This window comes from Rhynchophorus ferrugineus, unplaced genomic scaffold (assembly GCF_030347505.1).
Source record: "Rhynchophorus ferrugineus isolate W39M unplaced genomic scaffold, kcgeb_rfMv2 rfM4, whole genome shotgun sequence".
Lineage (NCBI taxonomy): Eukaryota > Metazoa > Arthropoda > Insecta > Coleoptera > Curculionidae > Rhynchophorus > Rhynchophorus ferrugineus.
The window spans coordinates 5,398,509-5,425,802 of record NW_027472583.1 but is presented as its reverse complement, the minus strand read 5'-3'; the positions used below and the strand labels follow the sequence as shown (position 1 = coordinate 5,425,802).

The following is a 27,294-nucleotide window of genomic DNA, read 5'->3' as shown; positions in this document are numbered from 1 at the left end:
CACGTTCAGTTGATATCTTTAGAGTGTCTGCTATTTCATTCAGTTTCATTTTACGGTCATTCAAAATCATTGATTGATTGAAATATGTCCAGAACGAATCCGAAGACACACTAAAGTGATTTTACAGCACTATAACGCGCTGTTTCATAAGGTAAAACATGACAAGGAAACATTGAAAGCACTGAGTTGGGACATCTTATCGCACCCGCCCGACTATTACTTTTCGTATTAATGGAACACGCGCTTACAGAACAGCGTAAATTTCGAAGGAGTTAGAAAAAGGCTCGATGAGTGTTTTTTTTGCATAGCATCCATTAATTGCCTGAAAGATTTGCAAGATGTATAGAATTAAATAGGCAATATTTTAAATAAATAAATTTTTCCATTTTCTTGAAAATTGTTATGAACTTTCAGTAATGACTTGGTATATCCGGTACACATAGTATATGAGGTGTTTCTATTATTTTATCCATACGATGTATATTATAAGAATATTATTAAAGTGTGACGTGTGGAATGACCTAATAGTGGACACTAGTAGGAAGGGATATTCAGACAGCGAACAAATATGTTCTACAAATATTTAGTTTTTGCAGGATTACATATATTTCATCTGGTTAAGACTGATGAGTGCTGTTAAACAGATGTTGTAGGACCTGCGTAATTCCATAATAAATGGTGTAATATATTGTGAAGAATATCTCGAGTCACCATCTGTGCATTAATTATCCGGTAAAAGTACGCTCTTTCATTCATCCAAGTCGCCAATCGATACGTTATGTAAATGATTCCGTGTCTTAACGAAACGAAAGAGATCCCGGCCATTTTGCACGACAAAAGAGCCCACTGAGACCGACGATATATCATTACTTTTGGCGAAATGTGTACAATGGGCGCGGGAGTGTCATCATCAGTTTCGACGATCTCAATCATTCGATACGATCTTTTTTTCTCTTCTCTCTTTTTTCTTATCGGCGATATATTTATCGTAAGACGCCGTGACCTTTTCTAGAGTCAACCGGTGCTTTTCACTTTTTTCCTTTTATAATAACTTATATTTAAGATGTAATTTTGTAAGGTTTCTATAATTCAACTATCAGATCCGACGGACGCTGTCCTGCTAAAACGTTTTTCATTCGTAGTGCCAACAACAAAATTTTGATACCATCCCAGTTTGGATTGCCCACAGATGATGATGGAAGAATACTATGTTCTATAATAATGTGTCAATATATATATACATATATATATATATATATATATATATATATATATATATATATATATATATATATATATATATATATATATATATTGAGAACAGAAACAACTAATGATGAGTATTTAATTAATAGAGGATAATTGCAGAAAATTGTATTGTTACACTTTTCAATTTTGGTATACATATCAACGATGTATTGATGAAAGAACTGGCTGTATTATCAATCGGTTTGCGTAGAAGTTCATCGCGCTAAGTTTCTTGTTAATGTCTGCGAATGAACAATGAAAAGATAAGTAAGATACAAATAAATCACTTGTACAAAAAAGTATATGTTGTATATACATTGCTTTGTTTAATGGCCGTCTTTTCCTATCCAAAATATCAATAGATATTGCAACGCGTCATCAGAACGATAATTATCTTGGACCTATAACTAATACTATCTAATATAATAACTAATTGTCAGTAATAGTTATATGGCAGCAATAATTTGAGAGGGACCCCTTTAACTAGTGGTTTGTCCCTAAAAGAATCAAATTCTTCACGACTATCAAAAGTCTATCCAAATTTTACTATGACTATCCAAATATAATAATTTTTGACGGTTTGTTAAATATTATACATAATTTTGATTATATCAGATTCTTCGATCATTTTTATTCTTTTATTCATCCTAAATAGATTTCACATCCATGATAATTTTACATATATTAACTTGAAAGAGATTTGAAGAAATTTGAATCGATGTGAAAATTTGAATTTAAATTTATTTGAAAATTTTTATTAAGTACGTACGTTTCTCTAAAGTAGTTTCCTAGGGTACAAATGCGTTTTTTAATTAGTCAGCTTGGAATTTTTGGAGCAAATATATCAGAAAAAAAGATTAGATCTCCTTCTCTACTAAACTATTCTTATTTCATCGAATTTTTACAACCATCTAGTTTGAAATGGTGGAATAATAATTAATTTGCCCTCGATACGCATGAATGTGTTTCTTATTTCTTAAGGATCAAAAAATAAACTGATAAAGACAAACAGGCAATGAGAACGATTAAAGGAAGGACAAAGGAAAACGGAAGAAACGGAAGACAGTAATAATCAGATGAAGAAAGGTTTTTTCGCCCGTTTTTGTAGGAGAATAAGTTAAAAATGGATCAGGAGGAAAGTAGGTGCAATGCCAGTGAAAATGTGGATTCTGATCTTATGTAACAGGTCAATTAAAAAGTCCCCGGCCTACAATAGTAAAATACATTTTTTTGTCAAAATTAGTTTTTTTTATTAAACATAATTCGCTTCAAGGGTGATACACTGATTATAGCAACCCTCCAACTTTTTGATACCATTTTGTAGTACGATTTGTCCTTTGCTTCAAAATAGGCCTCAGTTTCGGCGATTAACTCTTCATTCGACAAGAATTTCTTCCTAGTGAGCATTATTTTGAGATCTGGGAACAGGAAATAGTCGCTGGGGGCCAGCTCTGGAGAATACGGTTTATAAAGAAGCAATTCGAAGCCCAATTCATGGATTGTTACCATTGTTTTCACTGACTTGCGACACGGCGCATTGTTTTGGTGAAGCAGCACTTTCTTTTCCTTCAAATGCGACCGATTTTCGGCGATTACGTCCTTCAAACGGTCCAATAACGCTATGTAATAGCCGCTGTTGATGGTCTTTCCTTTCTCAAGGTAGTCAATGAAAATTATTCCATATGCATCCCAAAATACAGACGCCATAACCTTGCCAGCCGACTGTTGCATTTTCTCAAGCTTTAGAACGGGTTCATTGTGTGCAGTCCACTCGGATGATTGTCGATTGGACTTCGGAATGAAACGATGGAGCCATGTTTCATTTATTGTCACATATCGACGCAAAAACTCGGGATTATTGCGCTCGATTATCTTCAAACACTACTCCGAATCATCAACTCGTCGTTGTTTTTGGTCAAAAGAGAGCTCGCGCGACACCCACTTTGCAAAGCATGTTCAAATAACCAAATATTCATGAATGATATGATGTACACGTTCAGTTAATATCTTTAAATTATATATCATGATATCATGATATCGTTCGAAATCATTTTTGGATTTTTTAAATGTTTTCGTAGGTAACAACCTCTTTTTGGACGTCCACTGCGTTCACCATCTTCGGTGCTCATTTCACCACGTCTAAATTTAGCATACCAATTCTTGATGGTTGATTTTCCTGCGGCAGTATCCGGAAACTCGGCATCAAGCCAAGTTTTTGCTTGAACTGTATTTGTTTCCTTCGAAAAGAAATATTTTATCAACACGCGAAATTCCTTTTTATCCATTTTTTTCACAATAACAAAAGTTGCTTCACTCAAAATGCTATAATTCACAAACTAATGATCCGACAGTTGTCAAATTTATACATGCATCTTTTGAGGGTTAGGGCTAACTAAAAAACATATGGATTTAATTCTAGTAGCGCCATCTATCTGACACGTAGCCAATGACTTTTCAATTGACCTGTTTTTATACATTATTGGGCACAATTAGAAAATAATTATTATGTAGAGTATTACAAAATTAATACTTATTGTTTATTGATTGGTAAAACTTAATCGAACAAACTGGTTATTAATAACAAAAAACTAGATATCATGATCTTCTACGGGATTATTTCGACACAGCCCGGATTAATTGACTTGTTTGTATCGTTTACGTTCAACATCTCCTTGAGGAAAATCCGTTATTTATCGCTCGGTATTCGCACGTTATCTACTTACCCAATTTGAAGATGTGGTACTGCTCCATTGAAGGTAAAATTCTGTAAGAAAAAGAACAATCCATTAGGAAATATGGTTTTTAAAGAGGCATAGAAAAAAAAGTTGCATTAATATTAGGCAGGAAGGTCATCGTCGTGCCTACCGTTACGAACGCTCATTCCCAGACCTGTTGCTAAATGTTTTATTTGTTTCTATTAATGCGTTTTTTTTTATTATAATAAAAACATCAATTAATACGAAATATTAATATGTGGATTCGTTGATATATACAGTGATTTAATTAATACAAACGGACATTTACATCAAATATGCGTATATGTTGAGTTAAATTAATTAATGGGTTTCTATAGAAATTTATTATTAGGAATTTGAATAAGTCCTCGTCGCTTTTTTGACAGATAAAATTTGTTCAGTACGCGCAAGCTTAATTTTTTTTATAATGTTAAACATTTTTAGATTAGATAGAAGTTTTTTTCGTTATTTTTTAGAGACTTCTTTTTACTGAACATGTTTTATCTAGACTATAATGTTTAAAGTATTTGAGGAAATTGTTTTATACTACTTTAATCAAAATAGATCTATAATTAAAGTAGCGATATGATTTATTTTTTAGTCAAAAATGTAGTCTTTAGTATCTTATATTGTTGAATATATTTTTATTGTTTTACCTAACAATGCGTTTATTTTACGAGCGAATGCTATTACATGATTATCTTTTCTGGTTAATTTTCTTGAATTTATTTAATATAAACGGACATTAACATCAAATATGCTAATATATTGAATCAAGTTAATTATTTGGTTTCCATAGTAATTTTTTATTGGGAATTTGAATAAGTTCTCGTCGCTTTTTGACATACATAATTTTATTTAGAAAACGTAAACTTGAATTTTTTTAATAATGTGAAACGTGTTTAGATTCAATGTCTGCCAACTCGTATTATATAATTAAACAATAATAGTATAAAAAATTATAATTCACAACATATAATATATTAATACATTGAAACCAAAGCAGTAGATAAAAGATAACGTAAAGGTTATAAATATAAAGTAGTTTGATTTCTCTCTTCTGGTACACTTTTGGCATTTTACAAACTAAGGTTTGTCTCAGCTGTACTTGACTTGCCTCAGTCTATTTACTGATATGGATGGAATTGTCTATGGATTTGAAATATATGGAAGCTGAAACTTTATAAATAGTAAGACTTTTTATATATAATTGTGAATTGATTTTGAGGGAATTTTTTGGTGTGATTTTTTTACTTTACCTTTTTTTACTTCTGTTTGTTCCCATAGGTATCTTTTCTGAGAATTTAAATTCCGTATCAATAGATAAACTGATTGAAATTAGTAGGACTTTTGATAGACTTTGAAAGCACAAATTTGTTAATGATTTTTGAATTTCATTTTGTTATTTTAACGTTTTATATAAATTTCGAGAGAGTTGTTGGATTGAATTTTCTGAATGACTTAACGATAAATTATTAATTAATTAATGACCAAAAATTAAAAATAAGGATCTGGTTTATTACTATTTAGGCATATGCTCGCTTCTTGTGTAAGAAAATAAAGAACGACATTGTTGTCAAATTATGTAGAGGGAGCCTGATGACTCATACGCTACTCGAGGAGGACTAGGATGTACATTTTTTGGATAAAATGGCTGGTGCATTGACTGGAAATCTTGACTTCCTTTACTGAGTCTCTTGAAGAGCATCTTGTTGACGTAATTGATAGATAAATGTTATTGCAATTACCGTTGTAATATCATGTATATTATCAAGATTTTTTATATTAATTTCCTAGAACATCCTTGGGCAATAAGTATTATTATATGATTTCAGTTATATAATATAACTATCCTTATTATTATTATTATTATTATTAAATGATATAGATTAATGATTGATTATTAAATCTCACTCTATGTGTCTATCAATTAGTTCGTACGGCAGTTTGCGTTTGAGCCTACACACTGTCATCGCGCACATTTAACTGTTTGGCGAGTGTATTGGGATGCACTAATAATCTTTCATAGTACTTCGCAGTAACACTCCGAATCACACTCGTTATGGGTTCTATGGGGATATCATACTTTATTCTGGAACCTCTGGAGGATATCTATGTTAGATTTGCTAGTAGTACCTTACAGTTCAATACCATAGGTCAAATGGGCTTGAGTATTGATTTATATAGCAAAACGTTATTATATATTATATACGCCCTATCAGCCAATACCTATAGTTTAGTGTAAGCCCAAGCTGTTTGCGTTTTGTAACTATATATTTTTTCATATCAAACGTCGATCGAAATGCATTCCCAGATATTTTACGTTGTCCTTTTGCGGAACTTCATGATTATTCAGTTTTACTGGGGGACGTGTTCTTCTATAAAGGGTAAATGTCATATGGGTAGATTTTGTCTCATTTGCTTTGATACGCCACGTTTTCAACCACAGACTTTTGTTAGACACACGACTTTGTTAAGATGAACTTGGAGGTTTCTTGTGGCTGATGTTGGATCCTCGTGTAATGATAAAACCGCTGTATCGTCAGCATATGTTGCAACAGTAGTGTTTCTTGAGGTCGGTAGGTCAGCTGTGTACGTAAGATATAACAAAGGGCCAAGAACACTGCTCTATGGAACACCCGAATATATTGGATGTAGGTCAGTGTATGTGACCCTGTTTGACAATAATTATCAAGATAGACATTATAATGTTTCCATGAATGTTTGTACTTTATTTACCAAGAAATAAAAGTATTTCTTACACTTGGCGATGATATCACGGTATAAAAGAAATGGGTCATTTCTTGCTGGTAATTAATCAATGGGATTTATAACCAACAATGGATCCCGCCATACCACCACCGCCGTCAATTTGCATAACAATCATCCTAGAACGCGATGGATTGCTGGCGCAACCGTTAAAATTGAACGTTCCTGTGGAAGAAGAGAGAGAAAAAAAGAGACCATTCGAAACCGCTGCCCACCGTTTGATCGAACCGAAAAGATAAAAAGCAGATCCAGGTCAGACGCTCATATTATTAATGGCGAGAAAACAAAAGAGGTTCCCAAGCCGCTTTTTCGGTCTTTTTCCTCCATCTCTGTTGTTTCGTCGTCCGTTTGAATTGCCACACGAGCTGAGACAAGAAAGTGACATAATGTTTTCAACAATGATTTGTTAACGCGTGGTAGTAAGGAGAGGTAATATGCTGATAGCGACCGTTTTGATTTTGTATCGTTTTTTTTTTTGTGACGGGCGGCGATATGATTTATGTTTTCATTGTCGTAGGTGTTACCAAATTGGTTGCTAACAAACAGGTGGATGCTGTTTATGTTAGATAAGCGTTGATTGTAAAACAGCTAAATTATTTCCAATTTTTTTAACTGTTGTTATAAAAAGTATTGTAAAATTAAAGGTAATATTAGATAAGCCTATAATAACTTTTGATTATAGTGGTGCTTCTGCTAAATTAATTTTCAAAATTATCGTAAATTTTACTGCTGTATAAATAGTAACATTTTATTATTAGGAGTTAACCTTATTTTTTGTTTATTACAATCTTTTTTAAATTTTTTATAATAGCAATTAAGTAAGTTAATACTAATAAGCTATTTATCATAATAGTTTTTATCCTAATTTGCTACCGTTCTAAAATTACAAAGTACTTATTCTACAATGAACACTTTTGGCTTAACATCTATATAACTGTTTTAATGTGCACTTTGTTTTTATGCACATGAGTTTTACTTATAACTTCACTGAACTAAACCAACGGTTCACTTTCTTCAATCTTCTGACTAAGCCATCATTATCTAGGAGTTGGAGAACCTCAACACCGATGTGCTAATGGAAACTCTGTTTTAGTCCTTGATAACGAATGTGCCATAGAGCATCAACAATACTCCGCAGTACTTTGTTTTGGAATATTTGTATGATATTTCTATTGCTTTGGCTGGTACAACCTTAGAGTTGAACACCATCAATCCACACTGGCTTTAAGATTTGTTGGTAAAGCAACAGCTTATTATATACTGACAGGGCTGTATATCTACTCAATAACCAGTACCTTTTTATTGCACCTTATTTTTTGTATACTTTATTTATAAATTATAATAATACTTATGTCGCAAAAAAGGGGAATAAGTCTGTCAATTGCTGGCCCTCATGTTGAGCAGATCTGAATGCTGAAGATGTTCCCCTAAAGTTTTATTGCACTTTATTTTTTGTATACTTTATTTGTAAATTATAATAATACTTATGTCGCAAAAAAGGGGAATAAGTCTGTCAATTGCTGGCCCTCATGTTGAGCAGATCTGAATGCTGAAGATGTTCCCCTAAAGACTTTTATTGCACTTTATTTTTTGTATACTTTATTTGTAAATTATAATAATACTTATGTCGCAAAAAAGGGGAATAAGTCTGTCAATTGCTGGCCCTCATGTTGAGCAGATATGAATGCTGAAGATGTTCCCCTTAAAATTATTAAACTATTCCAGGCATCTTATGATAGTTTTATTAGTTATATGTAAGTGCGAATCTATTTGTTGAATTTATTTCAGGTTCGAGCTGTTGGCCTAAGACGTCTCGTCTTAACTCTGCTTTGCACATTTTAGTTGATGTAATTAAAGGAAAAAAATGACTGATAAAAATGAAAAAAAGTTCAAAGTACTGAGAAATCACGAATAATCTAAGCTAATATAAATATGAATTAGAGCAAGAGCAGTAGTTAAGTATTTGATATCAGTGATACAGGGGAATAGTAGCGTCTACGAGAGAAGAAATAAGCCAAATCGGTCAAGCTGCAGCACCTTCTCATTCTTTAAGATAGTGTGTGTGGAATAGAGAATGTATTACAATGAAGGTCTCATAAATAGTGATGAAATGATATAAATGATAAGTATTATCGTTATTTTCTTTTACGACGGTAAATTATTTCTAACAAGCTTGAGCTGTAGCAGATTTGACTCAAGATGGTGGGCATGGAAGAGAGGAAATATTACAATAAACAGAAACTGGTTCTTTTGACCTACCTTTGCAAACTTCATAATCAAATATTCTGAGACTATTTCTGATAAAGATACTTGAAAATGGATCATCTTTTGAATAAATTCTAGAACGTGTTACTTTTTTATTGCATTTAAATGCCGTCAAGGCAAAGTAGACAGAGTAATTCTAATCAATGGGCTATATTTTCATTTTACAATTATTTTTACTTACATAGCGGCGAGATATTATTCAAAATTCTCGTTTACAATATTAAAAAGTGCTAATATCCAAATTACAGTTATTATCGAATGTTACAGAGCGTTTAAAATTAATTGAACGTTTTTAATTACTCTCTTACTAGTTTCTAAACGGCGATTAATCTATTTCTACAGTTGATTTATTGGGTCATTGATATTTCTGGTAGTTTAAAAAATTGGATATAGTGGCAGAATATGTTAAGGTCATTGGTATACTAGTTTAATCTCGCTGAATCTTAATATTAATAATGACGAATTTCCTGTATATTGTTAAAATATTTATTGACGCTACTGTATATATATATATATATATATATATATATATATATATATATATTATTAGTATTAGGTTTGCAAGATAATTAATGCAAATTATACTTGTTAGTGGAAATTTTGCTGTAAAAAATTTTATAATTCTCAAAAGCGATTGCCACATCAGCCATAACACAGTTCCATCCATCCAAATTGATAATGGTTCATGGTTTACTAATATTCGAGCATCCACTTTGAAGTAATAAGATCTCTGATGCGTTTTTTTCATATCTCGTTGTAATTTGTTTGGACTTTTATTGAGAGCGGTCATAACATCGTTAAGTTGTGTAACGTTCTAACGGTGAAGATTGTCGGGTCCTGTGAAAGTTATTATAGGAATATAAGTGGCAAATGCAATAGGATAATAGAGAGTAGTTTTCATTTTTTAAAGGTCTCATTGAATAATTTATCACTATTTTATTAGGTAGATGTTGTATTTGAATTATGCAGTGTTCGGACGTTCTGTAGTTTAGAAATAGGATGCATTTTAAAACGTAAATGGATATATGGCAGATGCTTTTTAATGTGATGTAATTCAAACACAATTCACACTATGGAACTTGATTTAAGTGATTTAAATAATAAACATTTTATTAAAAGAAATTATTAATACATATATAAATTAGGCGTATAAATAAGTTTTAAAAGAATATTTTAAATTTGAAGTTTTATTCGCAACAATGTATTTTATTCAGTGTATTCAAAGCATTGTATCTCAAAAAAATGATGTATCTTTTGAGGCTATCCACGACCCGACCCATTTTCGTTGGTATCTTCATAATAAGTTAAAGGCTGCTCTGACAGGTCATATATCGGACCAAGTAGTAATTAGATGGAGCAAGGATTGGAGAATTTTGCGGATGTTTTTTCGTTTTTTCCAACGGAGCTGTCTTCTGTGTTCTAAATGTTTTATGTAAAGGTATTTTCTTATTTAAATCCATCCAATTCTGGTATTAATTTATTTTTGTAGTCTAGTTTTGTAGACTACGATTTCTAGTCCCAAATATTTGAATTAATATTCTTATTCTTTTATATTCCTTCAATTTGTATATTTGTTTCTTCTGGACCTCCCATCACTATAACTCTCGTTTTCATTCAATATCATTCCATATTCTTTTACTAATGTGTTTCATGTGTCTAGTGTTTTTGCAGTTAGTTTAAGTGTAAGTAGCTGTAGTAGTTTCTTTAAGTATAATCCTGTAATAATGTTGAGTTTAGACTTAATTTTTGCTGGTTCTTTTTAAGTTATGAAGGTGTTTGTGTAATTATTGACTGTAATTATGGTATTTATGTTTGTCCCATATATTTTGTGGATTACTCATATAATTTTATCACGTATTTCTTTTTGTTCTAAGTTAATCTATAATATTTCTTTTCTTATGCTGTCAAATGTTTTTCCCTTATGCTGAATATATGGTCCTAGAATCAGAATATTTTCCTTCTCATTTTATTCTAGTTAAAAAGAGATATAATGCTGTCTGATTAGTTTGAACACGTATACGAATAAGCCGGTCAAAGTTATCCGGTTGTCAGACGTATGTAAAATTCTTGAAAGTAATAGTGATAAAAGGTTATAACTCTAACCCACTAACTATTGTGACTGTATAATCATCTGTAGTTTTTAGATGTACTATAATGTTAAAATAAATTGTAATTGATAACATTTTTGTTCAATTATTTCATTTAGATTAGTGAATGTAATTTTGTAGAATCTCCAAGCACTAAAGTAAGATCTTAACATATCCCATCAAATGAGTTAATAAAGACTTTTTGAATAAATCTTATAACAAAATCGCTATTCCAAAAATTATGAAATAAATAGGAAAACATTTCTATGAGCTTTCAGCTGTGGATCAAAAATCATATACTATGGGTGCAATTATTAATTAATTGATTTTTTTCATCACATCATCATCACAAACGTGATATCATCGATATTTCTTCGCCCAGATACAGAGCTTTTTTTTATGTAACGACCTTTCCGCGTAACGAAGAAAACTGAACCTTTCGCAACATTCTAACACCCAGACCAGAACAAAAGACGATCCTCGGTATTTTTCACATAATTCGAACTGTGAAACTAGGTCGTGCTTCAATTGTTTTAAGATGCCGATAATTTTTCCTCCATTCGAATGGATTATTTACGGACCCATTGCTTGTTATAGCTAATAATATGAATGGTAGATGTTGAGCTCTTGGTTAGATTTTATTATCGGTAAATACTACTTTAGTAATAAGTTTGATGATATAATAGAGCTATGTAATGTATGAGTTATAACTATATGTGTTTTGTACCACATAGTGGTGTAGTTTTTTTAATATTTGAAGATAAGAATAAAGAGTAAGAGAAAATAGATTTTTACTCAATATATAAATTTCTTTTTCGATTTTTTTCTCCCTTTGCTTCTCATATTCATTTCTTTTATCTTCATGCAGTGTAATTGTCCCCACCTAGTTCCTCTACCTCACCCTCTTTCAATGATACTATATATTGAGGTATTTTCTTATTTCTTTACTTCTCATCCTATGCATCTTTGTTACACACTGACTCTTTTGAGGCATTTGATTTTTGCTGTTTGTATCTTAATTTTAGCTGTCTTGGACAATATCCACGTGTCGGAACTGAGATTTGGTCTATAAATTGCTTTGTACACTTCTATTTTAATTTTATATCATTGCCTTTTTATCAATGAATTGAATAAATAATTTTCTATTCATATCGAACTACAAATTCATGTTTTTTTTTCAATTACGACATACATTTCCATCTCCTGGATTCTTTTACTTTCAGTTTCTATACCCTATGTTTTTGCTTGTTCTGTTCTTACACGGTCAATTCGAATATTTATTACTTCTGTCTCTTCCATCACTATGACTCTTGTTTCGCTTTTTTTCATTATCATTCTATGTTCTCCTCGTATTGTATTCTATCCGTTTAAGATTTTCTTTATTTTTTTTGTTTTATTTTTATTTCTTCATTTTTAAAATGGCGAATTCATATGAAAAATAGGTTCCAACTACTTAATCTTGGAAATATTGTCCATTGTCTTCTGTGACCTTGCGGAATATCTTGAGTAAGATGCTAATGAGAAAACATACGTATTGCAGATTTCATTCAACACATGTGGGACCCACCTTCTAAGTTCTTGAATTTTTTCTATTTAGTTCAGTTTAAATACTTTATCGGTTTTAATGTTAATGTTTGTTAAGATATGCCGTAAACTCTATTGCGTTTGCGTTGTTTATTCATCCTTTCTTGCTACGCACCGCAATAGAGCTCGCCATTCTGTCTCTTCAAACATTCGAGGCTGCTTAAGGGTCGGCTAGTCACCAGTATTTATACCAAAAACATTTTTTCCTAGTTGATTTTTTTTCAAAATCACATCTATTAAATTTGATTAAACTTGAAAAAAGACACAACAAATTCATTTAATGTGTATTTTTTTATTATCTCATATTTAAAAATGATATTATGATTTTTTTTGATATAAGTAAAAGAATGGATAGAAATTTTAACAGGAAACTGACTAATCTATGGCTAGAAAGATTCAATTTCTAATTTTCAAAAAAAGCGTTTGCATACATTGATAATATCTGTAGAACTACTATCAGATGATTAAAATGCTTTTTAACTTTGTTTGCAGATAAAATCGAAACATTGTTTTGATTGGTTGCGAAAAAACGTTTTGTCAGCTTAAATATATTCATACAATACAAATGAATAGGTTATGCATTCGTGTATGATTCTTTTCTAGCATATTTAATACAAACTGTAAATTTTTTCTATAGTTGATTGCTCATTTACTGACTGCATAAGATGCTGTAGTATGTATTAGGTGCTTGCATATATTCTGATCATTTTTTTCACGTGGCAGAAAAATTGGCACAATATATGTTAATAAAAATATTTTCCGTCATTTTTCACGACTTTTTCTTATTAAATTTCGGTATCGGCTATGTGAATGGCTCTTCTGAACCCATCTATACCTATTTGCGCTTAGTATTGTAGACGTAGATTCACTTTTCATTGCCAGTCGCAACATGTCATAGAACGCTCTTCTTTTTTGCTTGGCTGGAATTGAAACTAGGATGTTGAAATGGTTCGAAATGGTATTTTTGGTTTGCGTGGTAACAATTTTTCTCCTTTCGGATCTTTCACATTGCATGTGATTATTCTGAGATTTCTTAAAGCCCTTTGAGAGTTTGAATTTGATCTGGATTTTCATGTTATAAGTCTTGCAAATTATTGACATCAAATCCATCACTTTTAAATCACTGAAACCAAAACTAATATTTGGGATATGACGGAGCTGTATTACCATAAGTTTCTAAAAGTGCTTGATGGGCGTCGGCAGCAGATTTCTTCAAATTATATAACAAAAGTAATGAATTGAAAATGCTGTTTTAAGCGTTCTCTGATCAGATACATGAATAACTCAATGGAAAACTATTATTTTATGTAGATAAATATTAAAACCATGGTACAAAAGTTTGTTTTAGTACTTGATTGCATTAAATCTTCATCCCATCCATTCCAAATTTTTATTAATTTTTTACAAATACATTGTCTTGCCACCAGTAATTCGTAAATATACCTAAGATTTCGTTCAAGAGGTGATGACACTGGTAATATTATTAGCGTATATTCTGTTTATATTATTGTTGGGTCGATAATATTGGTTTTCTAGGTCTTTTGATATAAAATATTTTAACTAAAGAATAATTATGTAAATTTAACGAGTTTTAACCCTAAAAATTAACAAAAGTAAATGTGCGCGTATGCAGTTCACGTATAATCAGATCGCACAAGCATCAACAACAAAAAATAATATTGTCATTCCATACAACAACAAAGCTAAGTATCTGGGAATGAATCTTGATGCAACACTTCGCTGGAAGTAACATGTAAAACAAAAAAGGAATGAATTGAAGTTAAATATAAGAAAATGTATTAGTTCATTGGCAGAAAATTACAATTATCATTTCATAATAAATTGCCTTAATAGAAGCAGATTTGAAACCCATATGAATATACGGAATTCAATAATGGGAATCTTCCTCGAGAATTAATATAAATACAAGTTTTCCAGAAACCGGAGGTCCTGAGAGGTAGTGTAGGTGCACCGAGATACTATAGGACTGATTACTTACACCGAAACCTTCAGATACCGACTGCCACTCAGAAAATGAAGAGAATTGCAAGGAGATATAAGGAGAGACTTTATTCTCATGTCAATATCGAAGTATTACAACTCCTAGATAACACCAGGAGGCAGATTTAAAAAACCAATAACTTTTGATCTTATGTATTGTAATGTTGTGACGTGCATTTAATAAAAAAACCAGCAGTATTCAGCAGTCTAAGGTAGAACCGATGGGCCCTCCTAATGCATAAAATAAATTTAAACAAATATCATCAAAACAAGTTTTAGTATCATATCTCTTTATTACGAAAGAAATATAATTAACTTGTAAAATGTTGTCGAATTTCAACAACTGGACGATCACTAGTTATATATAATGTATTATATAAATATTACCTGACTCTAAACTGAACAAAATCCGTTTTACTAAATATAGCGAATATGCACTAACAACACGAAACCGGAAATCTTGAAGCTCCAATCAGTAGACCATCACAACATACACTGACATCTTCGGGACGGCTCAGATCGTCTGTTCCTCCGAGTTTTGGGATCCAGAGGACCTTGTTACGAAAATATTTATAGAAGATGAGCCTCGATATGTGATTACACTTTAAGGATTTAAGGTCAAGGACCACCCGAACCGGACCTATTACGAAACATGTATACCTGATTCATAAAAAAATGTATATTTAATTTGCGATATTGCAGAGACGAGCTGGGTTAATGCGCTTGGCTAACGCATACTTAATAAGTTTATAAATATTGTTGACACAAACGTGGAAAATGGGTCTTCGGAACATATGGGCATCGATATACATAAATTCGACGATTTCGCATAGGTCAGGTGATTATCTTAACGATTTTAACATTGAATATATCATGGTTATGTATAGATTAAATCATAATATGTTAGTGTAAAATGCGTTGTTTATTTTCATAGGAATATTAACGTGAATAACAGAAGATAAGAGAAACAATTAATAAAAATAGAAGGATATATAGCTTATAGGTAATTTGAGTTTTGAAAAGGCAAATAAGTCTACTGGAGTCTACTACTATACCAGGTGAATAAGATATTTAAGGGTAATGATGTGGCTCGGTGAATGCAGGTAAAACGAAATGAAACAGTGGTGTTTACATTATGTGACCGTTATTTATTGGTAATATAAAAAAACGTCTAAACCAAACGATGGTTGAGCAATGAATGAATCGAAATACCCTTCAATAACGTTCCAGATAAACGTCTTGGGGTTACCGCCAGCTATTCGTTATCGGGTTCTAGTTGGCGCTGCTGGCACCCCGCCCGTGTTCAACATCTAGGATTATATTTCTGGGTATCCTGTAGACCGTTATTCTACGATGTAAAATTCGATATGCCTCAAGGGCGCTACAATATCATAGCCTTATGAGATTGTAGGATGGAGATTGGATGATAAAATATTTTTAACAAAAAAATTGAACAACCGTTTGCTAGTTGAATAATTTGTTTGCTAAAAATATTTTATTTTTCTCTTTTTAGTGCTAGATATTTACTCAATAAATTACGCAGTTATTTTATTAAGTATTATAATGGATAGCTCAAGTAAAAGTATAGCCTGTATGAGGAAAATAGGAATAAAAAAATAAAAAATAAAAATACAAAAAAACAATGATTGAAAGTAAGAAATGTTTCAGGCACCGGGGTCTGCGATCTAGTCTAGGTGATTTGACAAATGTTCCAATCAAACTAGAACAAAACAGTTGCTGCTCTGTTGGAAATCGAATCCACGATTTTCGCGTGTGAGCTCAACGTTCTAACCATTACATTATACAAACAGTTGCCCATAATGTCTCTATGACGTCTCAAATGATATGGTTGGTGGTTAAAAAGTAAATTGACTAACTTCTACACTGAACTACTTCCGATTTTTTATCATATCAGTTCAGCAATAACATCATTCGCCAAAATCTGATTATTTTAGATAAAGAATAGGTGAAAACTGTATAAGCCTTTGAAAATTTCGAAGTTTTCCGTCGATTTGCCTCTCCTTCCCCTCGTCAGATTCTAACTTGGTTCCAACAGGACCACATCGGAAGTGCACTCTTTCGAATAAAGCAAGAATTTTGAAAATCAATATGGCGATATTGTGTTCAAAGAACGATGTTGATTTGACAAAGATCTAATCATCGATCAGCAGAGGATTCTATTAGAGATCCCATTAGGGTGTATCTTTCCCATATTTTGCGATATTGTCATGCAATACGTCGTTGAATTCGCTGAATTGTTATCCGACTGCAGTAACGCTTTCATTCGGTTTTATTAGCTCGTAATACATTAAATCTTGTTGATTCGACATATACACAGCAAAACTTTAAAGACATGAATATATCGCTTCGCTATTGATGTGGATAGTTCTTCTGGAAGTACCTTTTGAGGATATCCACGAAGTAGTGATCAGAAGGAACAAAGTCTGGAAAATACGGCGGTTGGGGTGGCACTTTCCACCTGAATGTTTCCAGGTATGTTTTACCGACTTTGTGACATGTGCTCATGAATGCTGTCATGCTGAAGAATAACAATGCTAGTCTCAAAGGTCTCAATTGTAGTTCATTTAGCAGCTCATCGTATACGGCACTAAGCTGATCTCATTAAATACAGAGCATTAGCTTGGAGCTATGCATATTTGGCTTTGACGTTGATGTTGATGCATGGCCAAGAGCTTCTTTTGTTACGTCGAATAATTCTGCGTATTCCTCTTGCGTTTTGCCCGGATTGTCATCCTCCTCAAAATGTTCGACTTTTTCCTGTCCAGAACTGTCTTGGTCGTCACTTTTGGAACGTCGAAACCAGTATTTACATATTGAAATAGATGGAGCATCACTACCATAAACTTTACACAGCGTTCGATGACTTTTAGCCGCGTTATTCTTTAAACTGAAGGAAAAAAGTAAAACTTCCGGCAAATGCGATTTACTCGATATAAATTCGGATATTTGCCGGCTTGGTAAGTGGTAAACGCAACAGGACGGTCCGTCTACTGTTGCGATAGTCGCGGGTTCGAATCCTGCTGGGGCATGGTCGTAAATTTATGTTTGTAATTGTTTAACATTTGTTTGTAATTGTCCTTAGATAAGAGTACAAAATCCGTTCCCATCTCCATCAAATGCTTATTTTACAAGATGTTAATTCGGTCCGTACTCCTCTACGGATCTAATGTCTACTTCAAGTTTGTTACACCCAACCAGGTCAAACGGCTTCAAGTTTTCCAAAATAAGCTCCTCAGGAGAATATTAAACGCTCCATGGTTTGTCAGAAATAATCAAATTCATAGGGAAAGTGACACTCCAGAAATCAAGCACTTCATATATCAATCATTCCACAAACAACAACTCAGCTCAAGTTCTTCTGAAAACACGCTTGTTCGCGAGCTGGTCGACATGCTGGGAGCTTAGCACCGCGTCACCGCTAAGCTCTCCCCCTTTTCCAGGCTGAAACGACCTCATCCGTCGCTACAGTCATAACTTTTGTCCCCATACAACAGTACCCAGTTGTGTGTTAACTCAGGTTCGCGAATCAATAGAATCGCCGGGCCCTCGTGCCCAATAACGGCTGCCCGATAAGCGGGTGCCATATCCCAAATTTAATGCAGTGGCAGTAGTGATCCACAGGGGTCAACTGTGAGGCGGTTTCGGTTTAGTGTATTGGTAAGCCCAGAGGCAGTCCCACATAACCCGGTCCAACTTGTCATTCCAGGGCAAGTCTCCGCGACCAGGTATGCGTCATGCATTCCACCGCCTGGTTTTTAGGCCAGAACAAAAAAAAAGTACAAAATCCGACAAGGAAAATAAAAAAGAGTCTCAGTCGCGCCAGTAACCAGGTTGGATAAGACCGGATGTCTTCAGGGTTAATTTCTAAGTTGGTCTGTCTTAATGCTGAGGACCGTGGTTCGGAGCCAACGTCAAACAGTAGGTTCAATCCAGATAAACTCTCGTTGGTAAACACAGCACACTGAAAGCAAGTTTTGTCCACCCAGCGACCAATGCCACATACTTAAATTAAAAGTGAAGTCAGTCAATCAGGCTGCAACATGATGTTGGTTACAAATGTATATAGAGTAACACCATCTCTTATAAATCCTTTAAAATTAATCTATAGGCCTGATACAATTCACCTATCGTTTCTCATATCTATAAATCATTGTAGCAATAATTTGAAATTAATTGATTTTGCTGATATTTCAAGCTAATATCGTGTTAAAGTTGGCTAATATCATAAAATATTGCTGATGATTTCTTAAAATATTTAAATATATATAGTTATACAATAAAATAGTAACGCTTTCCGTCTGTGGCTGTTTAACATTTCCATACGTCTTTCATGTGACTTATTATATAACCAAAAGTATTGTCATAATAACCGATCTCGTATAACATTTAACAAAAGACACAAACAACAATAATTAAAGTTATACATTTCATAACAATTCCTTCAATGCAAGAAACAGAATCGTCAGTTTACACAGAAATATTCTCCGAAAATATTATTATTATTTAAACAAACCGTACTATGGTTACTTAACGCAATGACATTGATATTTAACATTAACGAAAAGAAAAAAGATGTTCATTTCTTATTTGTATTCATACGTTTGAGTCGATTGTGTGGAAACAATGAAGCTGAATAGTTTCGTTTGCAGTACTTTAGAACGCCGATTTTAAATCCTGTAAATGCCAAACAATAATAGTAGGATGAGTTGTACTTTTGTAGTTATTGTCAGCTAATTTTTATGTTAATTGTCCTATATACACAGGATACTGTAATATATTTGACACGACATTGTTTCTATTGTAATTCAGTTTTCGTTATATATAGAATCAGAAAAATATGTTATATTGGAAGCTGTTAAAATTGAAAATATGTAAAATTGTAAAACAATGTTTTACAGGAATTACGTAGCCGTTTGCTAAATTGAATTAGCTCTTATAGATTCCGAGATATAGGTTATCGAAATTTTACATTTTAGGCCCCATTTTTATATATAGGCCAAAATTGTAAAATGGTTTTATGAATTACGGATTTCGTTCCAATTCGCATTGCAAGTAATACTAGGCATGCTGATTACATAGTCGTTTGCTAAATTGAATTAGCTCTTATAGTTTTCGAGATATAGGCTATCGAAATTTTACCTTCTAGGCACTGTTTTTCCATATAGGCCAACATTGTAAAATCATCTTATGAATTACAGATTTCGTTCCAATTCGCATTGCAAGTAATATTTGACATTCTGATTACGTAGTCGTTTGCTAAATTGAATTAGCTCTTATAGTTTCCGAGATATAGGCCATCGAAATTTTACCTTTTAGGCCCCATTTTTCCATATAGGCCAAAATTGTAAAATGATGTTATGAATTACAGATTTCGTTCCAATTCGCATTGCAAGTAATATTTGGCATGCTGATTACATAGTCGTTTGCTAAATTGAATTAGCTCTTATAGTTTCCGAGATATAGGTTGTTGAAATTTGACATTTTAGGCCCGGTTTTTCCATATAGGCCAAAATTATAAAATGGTGTTATGAATTAAAGATTTCGTTCCAATTCGCATTGTAAGTAATATTAGGCATGCTGATTACGTAGTCGTTTGCTAAATTGAATTAGCTCTTATAGTTTCCGAGATATAGGCTATCTAAATTTTACCTTTTAGGCCCCATTTTTCCATATAGGCCAAAATTGTAAAATGGTGTTATGAATTACAGAATTTGGCATGTTGATTACGTAGTCGTTTGCTAAATTGAATTAGTTCTTATAGTTTCCGAGATATAGGCTATCGGAATTTTACCTTTTAGGCCCCATTTTTCCATATAGACCAAAATTGTAAAATGGTTTTATGAATTACGGATTTCGATCCAATTCGCATTGCAAGTAATATTTGGCACGCTGATTACGTTGTCGTTTGCTAAATTGAATTATCTTTTATAGTTTTCGAGATAAAGGCTATCAAAATTTTACCTTCTAGGCCCTGTATTTCCATGTAGGCCAAAATTGTTAAATCGTCTTATGAATTATGGATTTCGTTCCAATTCACATTCCAAGTAATATTCGGCATGCTGATTATGTAGTCGTTTGCTAAATTGAATTACCTCTTATAGTTTACGAGATATATGCTATCGAAATTTTACCTTTTAGGCCCTGTTTTTCCATATAGGCCAACATTGTCAAATCGTCTTATGAATTATTGATTTCGTTCCAATTCACATTCCAAGTAATATTCGGCATGCTAATTACCTAGCCGTTTGCCAAACTAAATTATCTATTATACTTTCCGCGATATAGGCTATCGAAATTTAATATTTTAGGTTCTGTTATTCCAGGTACGCCAAAATTGTAAAATGGTCTTATTAATTATTCACAAGCCATTGAATTCTAGCCAGCATTGTATATACTAGCATAGAAATTTGAAAAAGTCGTTTTTTTAGCATAGCAGAGTAAAATGTAGTAAAAAGAGCATATCCTTAAAACGTTAAAAATTATGTGATTTTTTTCAAATATCTGGATTAGAATACCGTCGTAATAGAATACGTAAGCTGCCTGAAGGATGGATTATATTATGGCTACTAATATATCACATTTTTGGGACATTTTGAATTGATTTGATTAATGAATATCGTTTATACACACTGAATTAGTTTTAACAAACTTAATAGTTATTGGAATGATATGTATTCGAATATTCTTGTTTTGTATAACTAACATAAGTCCTCTTTTCTAAAAATAGGTATGTGTCTTCGTTAAGATTTCTTCATTTGAAGTAATTATTTTCCCTGCAGCAATATCTTAATATCTGCGAAGAAATTTTAATTTATACAATTTTGACATCAATCTGACATTAACAGTTTATGATATAATATATAAGCTTCCTTTTTCACAATAAGCAATGGTTTGTTCTTAATTTTGGAAAATAGTTCGTTGGTTTTTTTAATTATTCTTAATTGATTGTTTAGTTATTCCTTTATACATTTTTCTATTACTTTTAGTGGTTCCACAATCTGCCCAATAGGTAATAAATATTTCTTGTGTTTATATTATATATACACATGCCATGTAGAAATTCACTACATTAAGCGATTTCCGATATAAAATACTCTCTTAACTTATTAGTCTTATTCTAAAGTCTATATATGTCAAATAATCAGACCAGATGGTTTTAAACGTTTTAGTCTACGCACTTCACTATCACGTCGCATATTTAGCTGATTAGCAAGTACATTGGGATGCATTGACACTCTTTCGAAGTATTTCCCACAAATACGTTGAATTACACTCGTTATAGGTTCTAGAGGAATATTGCATTGTATCACTTCATTTGAAACATAGTACGGAACATCAACAATGGCACACAACCACATTTTAGAATCAACGGTTCGTCAATGATGGATATATTAGATTTGCTAGCATTATCCTGTAATTGGATTCCACATGACCAAATAGGCTTGAGTGTAGACTCATACATATACATACATACGTTTAAGCAATTAGTAGGCTATTGTTTTTTAGTAATTAATGATTTATGTTTTATTTATAAAGTGTACATCTGTGATTCGGCTGTTAGGATGTGGGTAAATTTTAATAGGTTTTCTGAATCAATTTTTTATTTATTTTTATACTTTTACCAGAATTTTGGATTAAATTAGTTCAAAATTTTTAAGTTTATCCTTTACCAGTGTAAAGATATTCTATGAACAAAATTGTTTTCCTATTCCAAAGAAAGTGCCAATTCTTTATTTCCACTTTTTTAAAACATTTTTTGGTTATTTATGTTTATAATCTCAACTTGTATAATCAAAAACCATGTCATCATCATTTCTTAGTGTTTTGTTTTGATTCAGAATCTTAGTAGTAGCGTTGGGTGTTATAGATAGTAACGGAACGATTCACATTAATTGTTTTAAACGTCGAATTTGAAAGGTTTTGCTTTGTTTTTATAAAAAAAATAGCTACTCATGATAACATATTGCAATTAACATACGATTTCTAAAATTATCTTCAAAATACCAAAATAAATTCAATAATGATGAAATGTCCACTGTTCATTCGATATTTTCTAATCAATTTAAATATTATTCAATACCGCTGTTAACAACTATCTTATATATTTTAAATATTAATATAATATTGCTGTTATTTCAATGAAATCGATAGTATTAATGACTACTTTAAAGGATGTAGACCATACGAAATCAAGTACGACCATATTGCGAAGTAAAGTGTTGAAATTTTACTATAAGATGGGCCGTGCACGATCGGATTTAGTAATGATTGACTTCATAAAGCTGACGATGCATTACGAACGCTTGATAATGACCTTAAAAGAAGAGCGTTTATCATTGCGACACTCTACTCTACAGCTGAATGTCTTTAATCGATCTGGGGCGGCTTTCGTCGAAAAGCGATATAGCCGAACAATACTTGTTCACATTTTCCATATCCATATCCGCTTGATCTATAAAGGAGAAAGCGGCATAAGGCCGAGGACCTTGGCATTTTGACTGAAACACGAAATATACTTTAGGTGTTCGTTACATTGGAGCATCTCGAATAGGTATGGGTGAAATATTCGGTATACAAATATGAATTGTTGAGATTTAAATGTCTATATTAAATCATTAGTACATTCTTCTCAGGTTAAGTGATTAAAATATTAAAATTTATCTATTAGGATGTTCAAGAAATTGAGGAGACACTGCGAAGAGTTGTTTTTTTGTTTCTGTAACACAATGAGTTGAGTAAATAGATGTAAAATTAGATGAGTGTGGTTTATAATTTTTAAGCTTTTTATTATGAATTGATCCAATGTAATTTATTTAAGTATTATTACAAATTTTCTCAATTTTAGCTTCTTCATATGAAGTGGAGTACTGTTTGAATAGTAATAGTATAAAGAAGCAAGGTCTGGTGTGTAGGTTGGATTCCTTTCCACTAATATTTTCTTGCTTTCTCCAATAGATATTTATTTTATATTTGCAGGGGTTATTGCTGGAGACAGTATTCGTATTTATGTAATTTATAGTTTATTATGTTGGTTTAAATAAATGATGTTGTTTTTAAGGGGCTATTTTATTTTAAATAGGTACTGGTATCATTATTATTGTTTCTCCGAAGTGGCATTTCTTTTCATTCCCTCATTGGCCGTTAAAACGCGCTCTTTGCAGTATTGTTGTTGTATTGTATAAATATAATAAATTCATTACTTTTTAAAACAATCGAAAGGTAAGTAATGCTTCCTGTAATATATATATATATATATATATATTATATATATATATATATATATATATATATATATATATATATATGAAAATCTATGTTAAGCTATTTTAAAATGTATAATGTTTAAGATTTTTTGATGCGCCATGAACAAAAATCATCTAATTTTTTAACCGACTTCAAAACCGACTTTATGTTCGATTCTATATATTTTTTTGATATATGTTCACCAATTTCTCCGACAACTGCGGACCGATTTTCAAATTCTTTTTTTATTCGCAAGAGTTCCAAGGTGATCCCATTGGAACCAAATCAGGATATGATGGCGGAATCCGGAAACATCGAGAGAAATCCTAAAATTTCAAAGACATGTACAATGTTTTCACATATTTTTTTTATCTATAATAATCAGATATTCGGGTATAATCTTATAGCTGAACTGATGTGACTGAAAATCGGAAGTTGTTCAGTGCAAAAGCCATTCAGTTTTCTTTTTAAGCACTTTTTATTAAGAGAAGTCATAGAAGTATTGTGGGCAATTGCTACTATGGTCTAATGGTTACAGTGTTCAGCTCACACGCAGAGGTTGCGGGTTCCATTCCCGACGAGAATAACAACGTTTTGTTGTTGTTCTAGTTTGTTTAGAACATTTCTCAAATCACCTAAGTTAGTTAGCGACCCCAGTGCCTGAAGCATTCCTTATTTTCAATCACTGATTCGTTATTCCTATTTTTTCTCATACTTAGGCTGCACCTTTGCTTGGCCTATCTAGTGTAATACTTAATAAAATAACTGCGAAATTTATGGAACAAATATCTAACAGTAAAAAGAGAAACATAAAATATTTTTAATAAACAAAATGAACCGACTCCCGAAAAATATATCAGAAACATACTAAAAAGTAAAAAATAACCAAATTTAGATTTTTAACACAAAAAAATATTTTAAAATAAAATATGTACAAAATAATCGTTATAATAACTATATCAAAATAGTCAAAATAAGTTTTAACCTATCTACTACACGTATATTCTACTGTACATAGAGAATTTAGCTTAATATCTACCTAAACCTATTTGCCTATACAAAAATAACAATATAATTTTGTGATACATACACAAAATTAAGTTACGAATAAAACAAATCTAATTTGTTGCTCGTACCGACTTCAAAGTGAGTCAATCTGAGTAAAAAGTCCACGTATTATACAATCTATTTCTGTTACACATTAATAACCGATTACATAACCCTACTAATAAAATTAATTAACCATCACACACATAAAAAAACCAATCAATAAAGCAGTGTTTCTGCTCTGCGTAATGACTGCGACCTTCGCCGTTGAATCCTGTAAAGTATAATTCTATTCTCATCGAGATAACAGTATGGATTTCTTTCTGTATAACCATGCAGATGTTCTAAAAAAGATGGGTAATTCCTATTTTTAGTTCCCGACTAATTTGCAATATTTTCTGCATTCTCGATGACGAATACTGGTTTATTTGTTTGTTTCGTTTCATTTTTGATTGTAATAGGCGAATGTTAATTATGAAAGATCATTGTTAGAAATAATGTGCTGTGGTTACAAAGTAGAAAGAAAAGAGATTTGAAATTTGAAAAAAATACATTCGATGATAGTTCAAATTAATCTCAATTGGATATAATACATTTTAGGATATGGCATTAATAGGGTTTTTCAAAATTTATAACTTAAATATATCTGAGAAAATTTAGTGAAAATTTGTGTTTTTTCGTAATTTTTTATATTTTCGTTATTTTAGGTTATTTCAAGTTAATGAATATTCCCACAATTATAAAGAATTGTATGTACCATCAAATAAGGTACTGATTTTTATACAACTAGTTGATTTCTAAGATGTACAATGAAAAATACATTTTCCAAAAATAAGTGGATTTCTATGTCACATATCTTAGAAAATATACATTCGAAAGCCATTTAACATGGATTTTCGTTTCCTTCACTCTAAAATACATACATTTTGAGATATTTGTCTTCATTCGAGAGGTTTGAAATTTCGTGCAAATTTGCGTTTTTTGCTATTTTTATATTTCTTGTCTTTTTCGTTCAAGTTATTTCAAGTTAATGAAAGTTGCCAGAGTTTGAAGAAATTGTATGTTGATTCGAATGGTAGTATATTGACTTTCATATTTTAGCTAAAGTAGAAAATGGGAAGTTTTCAAGAAATGAGTTATAAAAGAATAATTATAAATTTAATTTCTTTCACTTTCCCTTTTTTTCACCTTTCTTTTCATTTTTTAATTTTATTTAGCACTTTTTCCATATATATATATATATATATATATATATATATATATATATATATATATATTCGCTCCTAATCTTGGAATGGTGAGGTGAATGGTTTCACCAGGATATAAAACAAATAGAATAGCGATATTAAGGAAGATTGAATAAGCAGATTACTGCTGGTTTGTAATGAAAAATGATTCTACTGTTCACAAAAAGAAAAGTTAATATTTAGTAATATTCTTTCGAAATATATGGCTCATTTTTTCCATTGAGCACTTAAACCTGAGCTATTTTGATTAATTCATGATTAATATAAGTAAATAAATATGATTTAAAATATTCGTACTGTCTTGATTTATTTATAGTACTTTACCGGTATCAGTAGCAACTTTCAAAGGGTATCTCTTACAAAAAATCTCTTCAATTTACAGTAACTCAGTACAGGTTCAGCAGGTTATAATTTGACAAAAAGCCATTTTATTTAATGTTATAGAACAAAAAAAAATTGTTACATAGTATAATTAGTCATGAAATACTCGTGAACTTGATGAAGTTTTCAATGAGAATACAAACACAGAACCATGAAATCCTTTGTAGGTCCTAATGAATCATTTAGACATTGCTATTAAATAAGAAATATCTTTTTTATAACACCTTTGCAGATATAAATCAGACTGATTCAGACCCGATCCAAAAATAGACATTAACCATCCCGTGGAGGATGAACAAAGAGTTGCGTCTCCCCTCCTCCAACAAAAAAGGAAGCCGGTAAATTAAGAAGTAGTTCGAAACGATTCCCACGCCTCCAGAGCATCAGGACCTTCGAAGAATTATTAGTCTATCTTGGCGAAGGCCAGATCGTTAAATAAAAAGAGGAATTCTGATACATCGATTGTCATTTTTTTTTCGTTGTTTTAATTCGTTAGCTAATAATACCGAATAAGATTACGTCTAATAGCCATAATATGTTTTCAGTATATTATTTATTTTATGGATTATTGATTAACTATTGTTGACCTTTACACACCTTTACCACTAGAACATCAAGCTGTTATAGCCGGAGTAAGTACTGTCAAGAGAACTGTTGATTCTCTGG

At 31.7% G+C, this 27,294-nt stretch overlaps 1 protein-coding gene across 2 annotated transcripts in view; it reads right to left on the bottom strand.

The window, feature by feature from the left end:
- Cpap1-j (cuticular protein analogous to peritrophins 1-J) overlaps window positions 1–27,294 on the bottom strand; it is an 87,859-nt gene that overhangs the window by 20,606 nt on the left and 39,959 nt on the right. Inside the window, exons 1-2 of one of the 2 annotated variants that reach the window (XM_076404463.1) lie at window positions 15,077–15,368; window positions 3,972–4,012 (exon numbers count right to left, since the gene is read on the bottom strand). In XM_076404463.1, the coding sequence (XP_076260578.1) occupies window positions 3,972–3,999 (28 nt within the window). In that variant the 5' untranslated portion in view covers window positions 4,000–4,012; window positions 15,077–15,368. Of the gene's footprint in view, window positions 1–3,971; window positions 4,013–15,076; window positions 15,369–27,294 lie in introns of those variants that run through there. The other variant, XM_076404462.1, reaches the window with a different exon arrangement.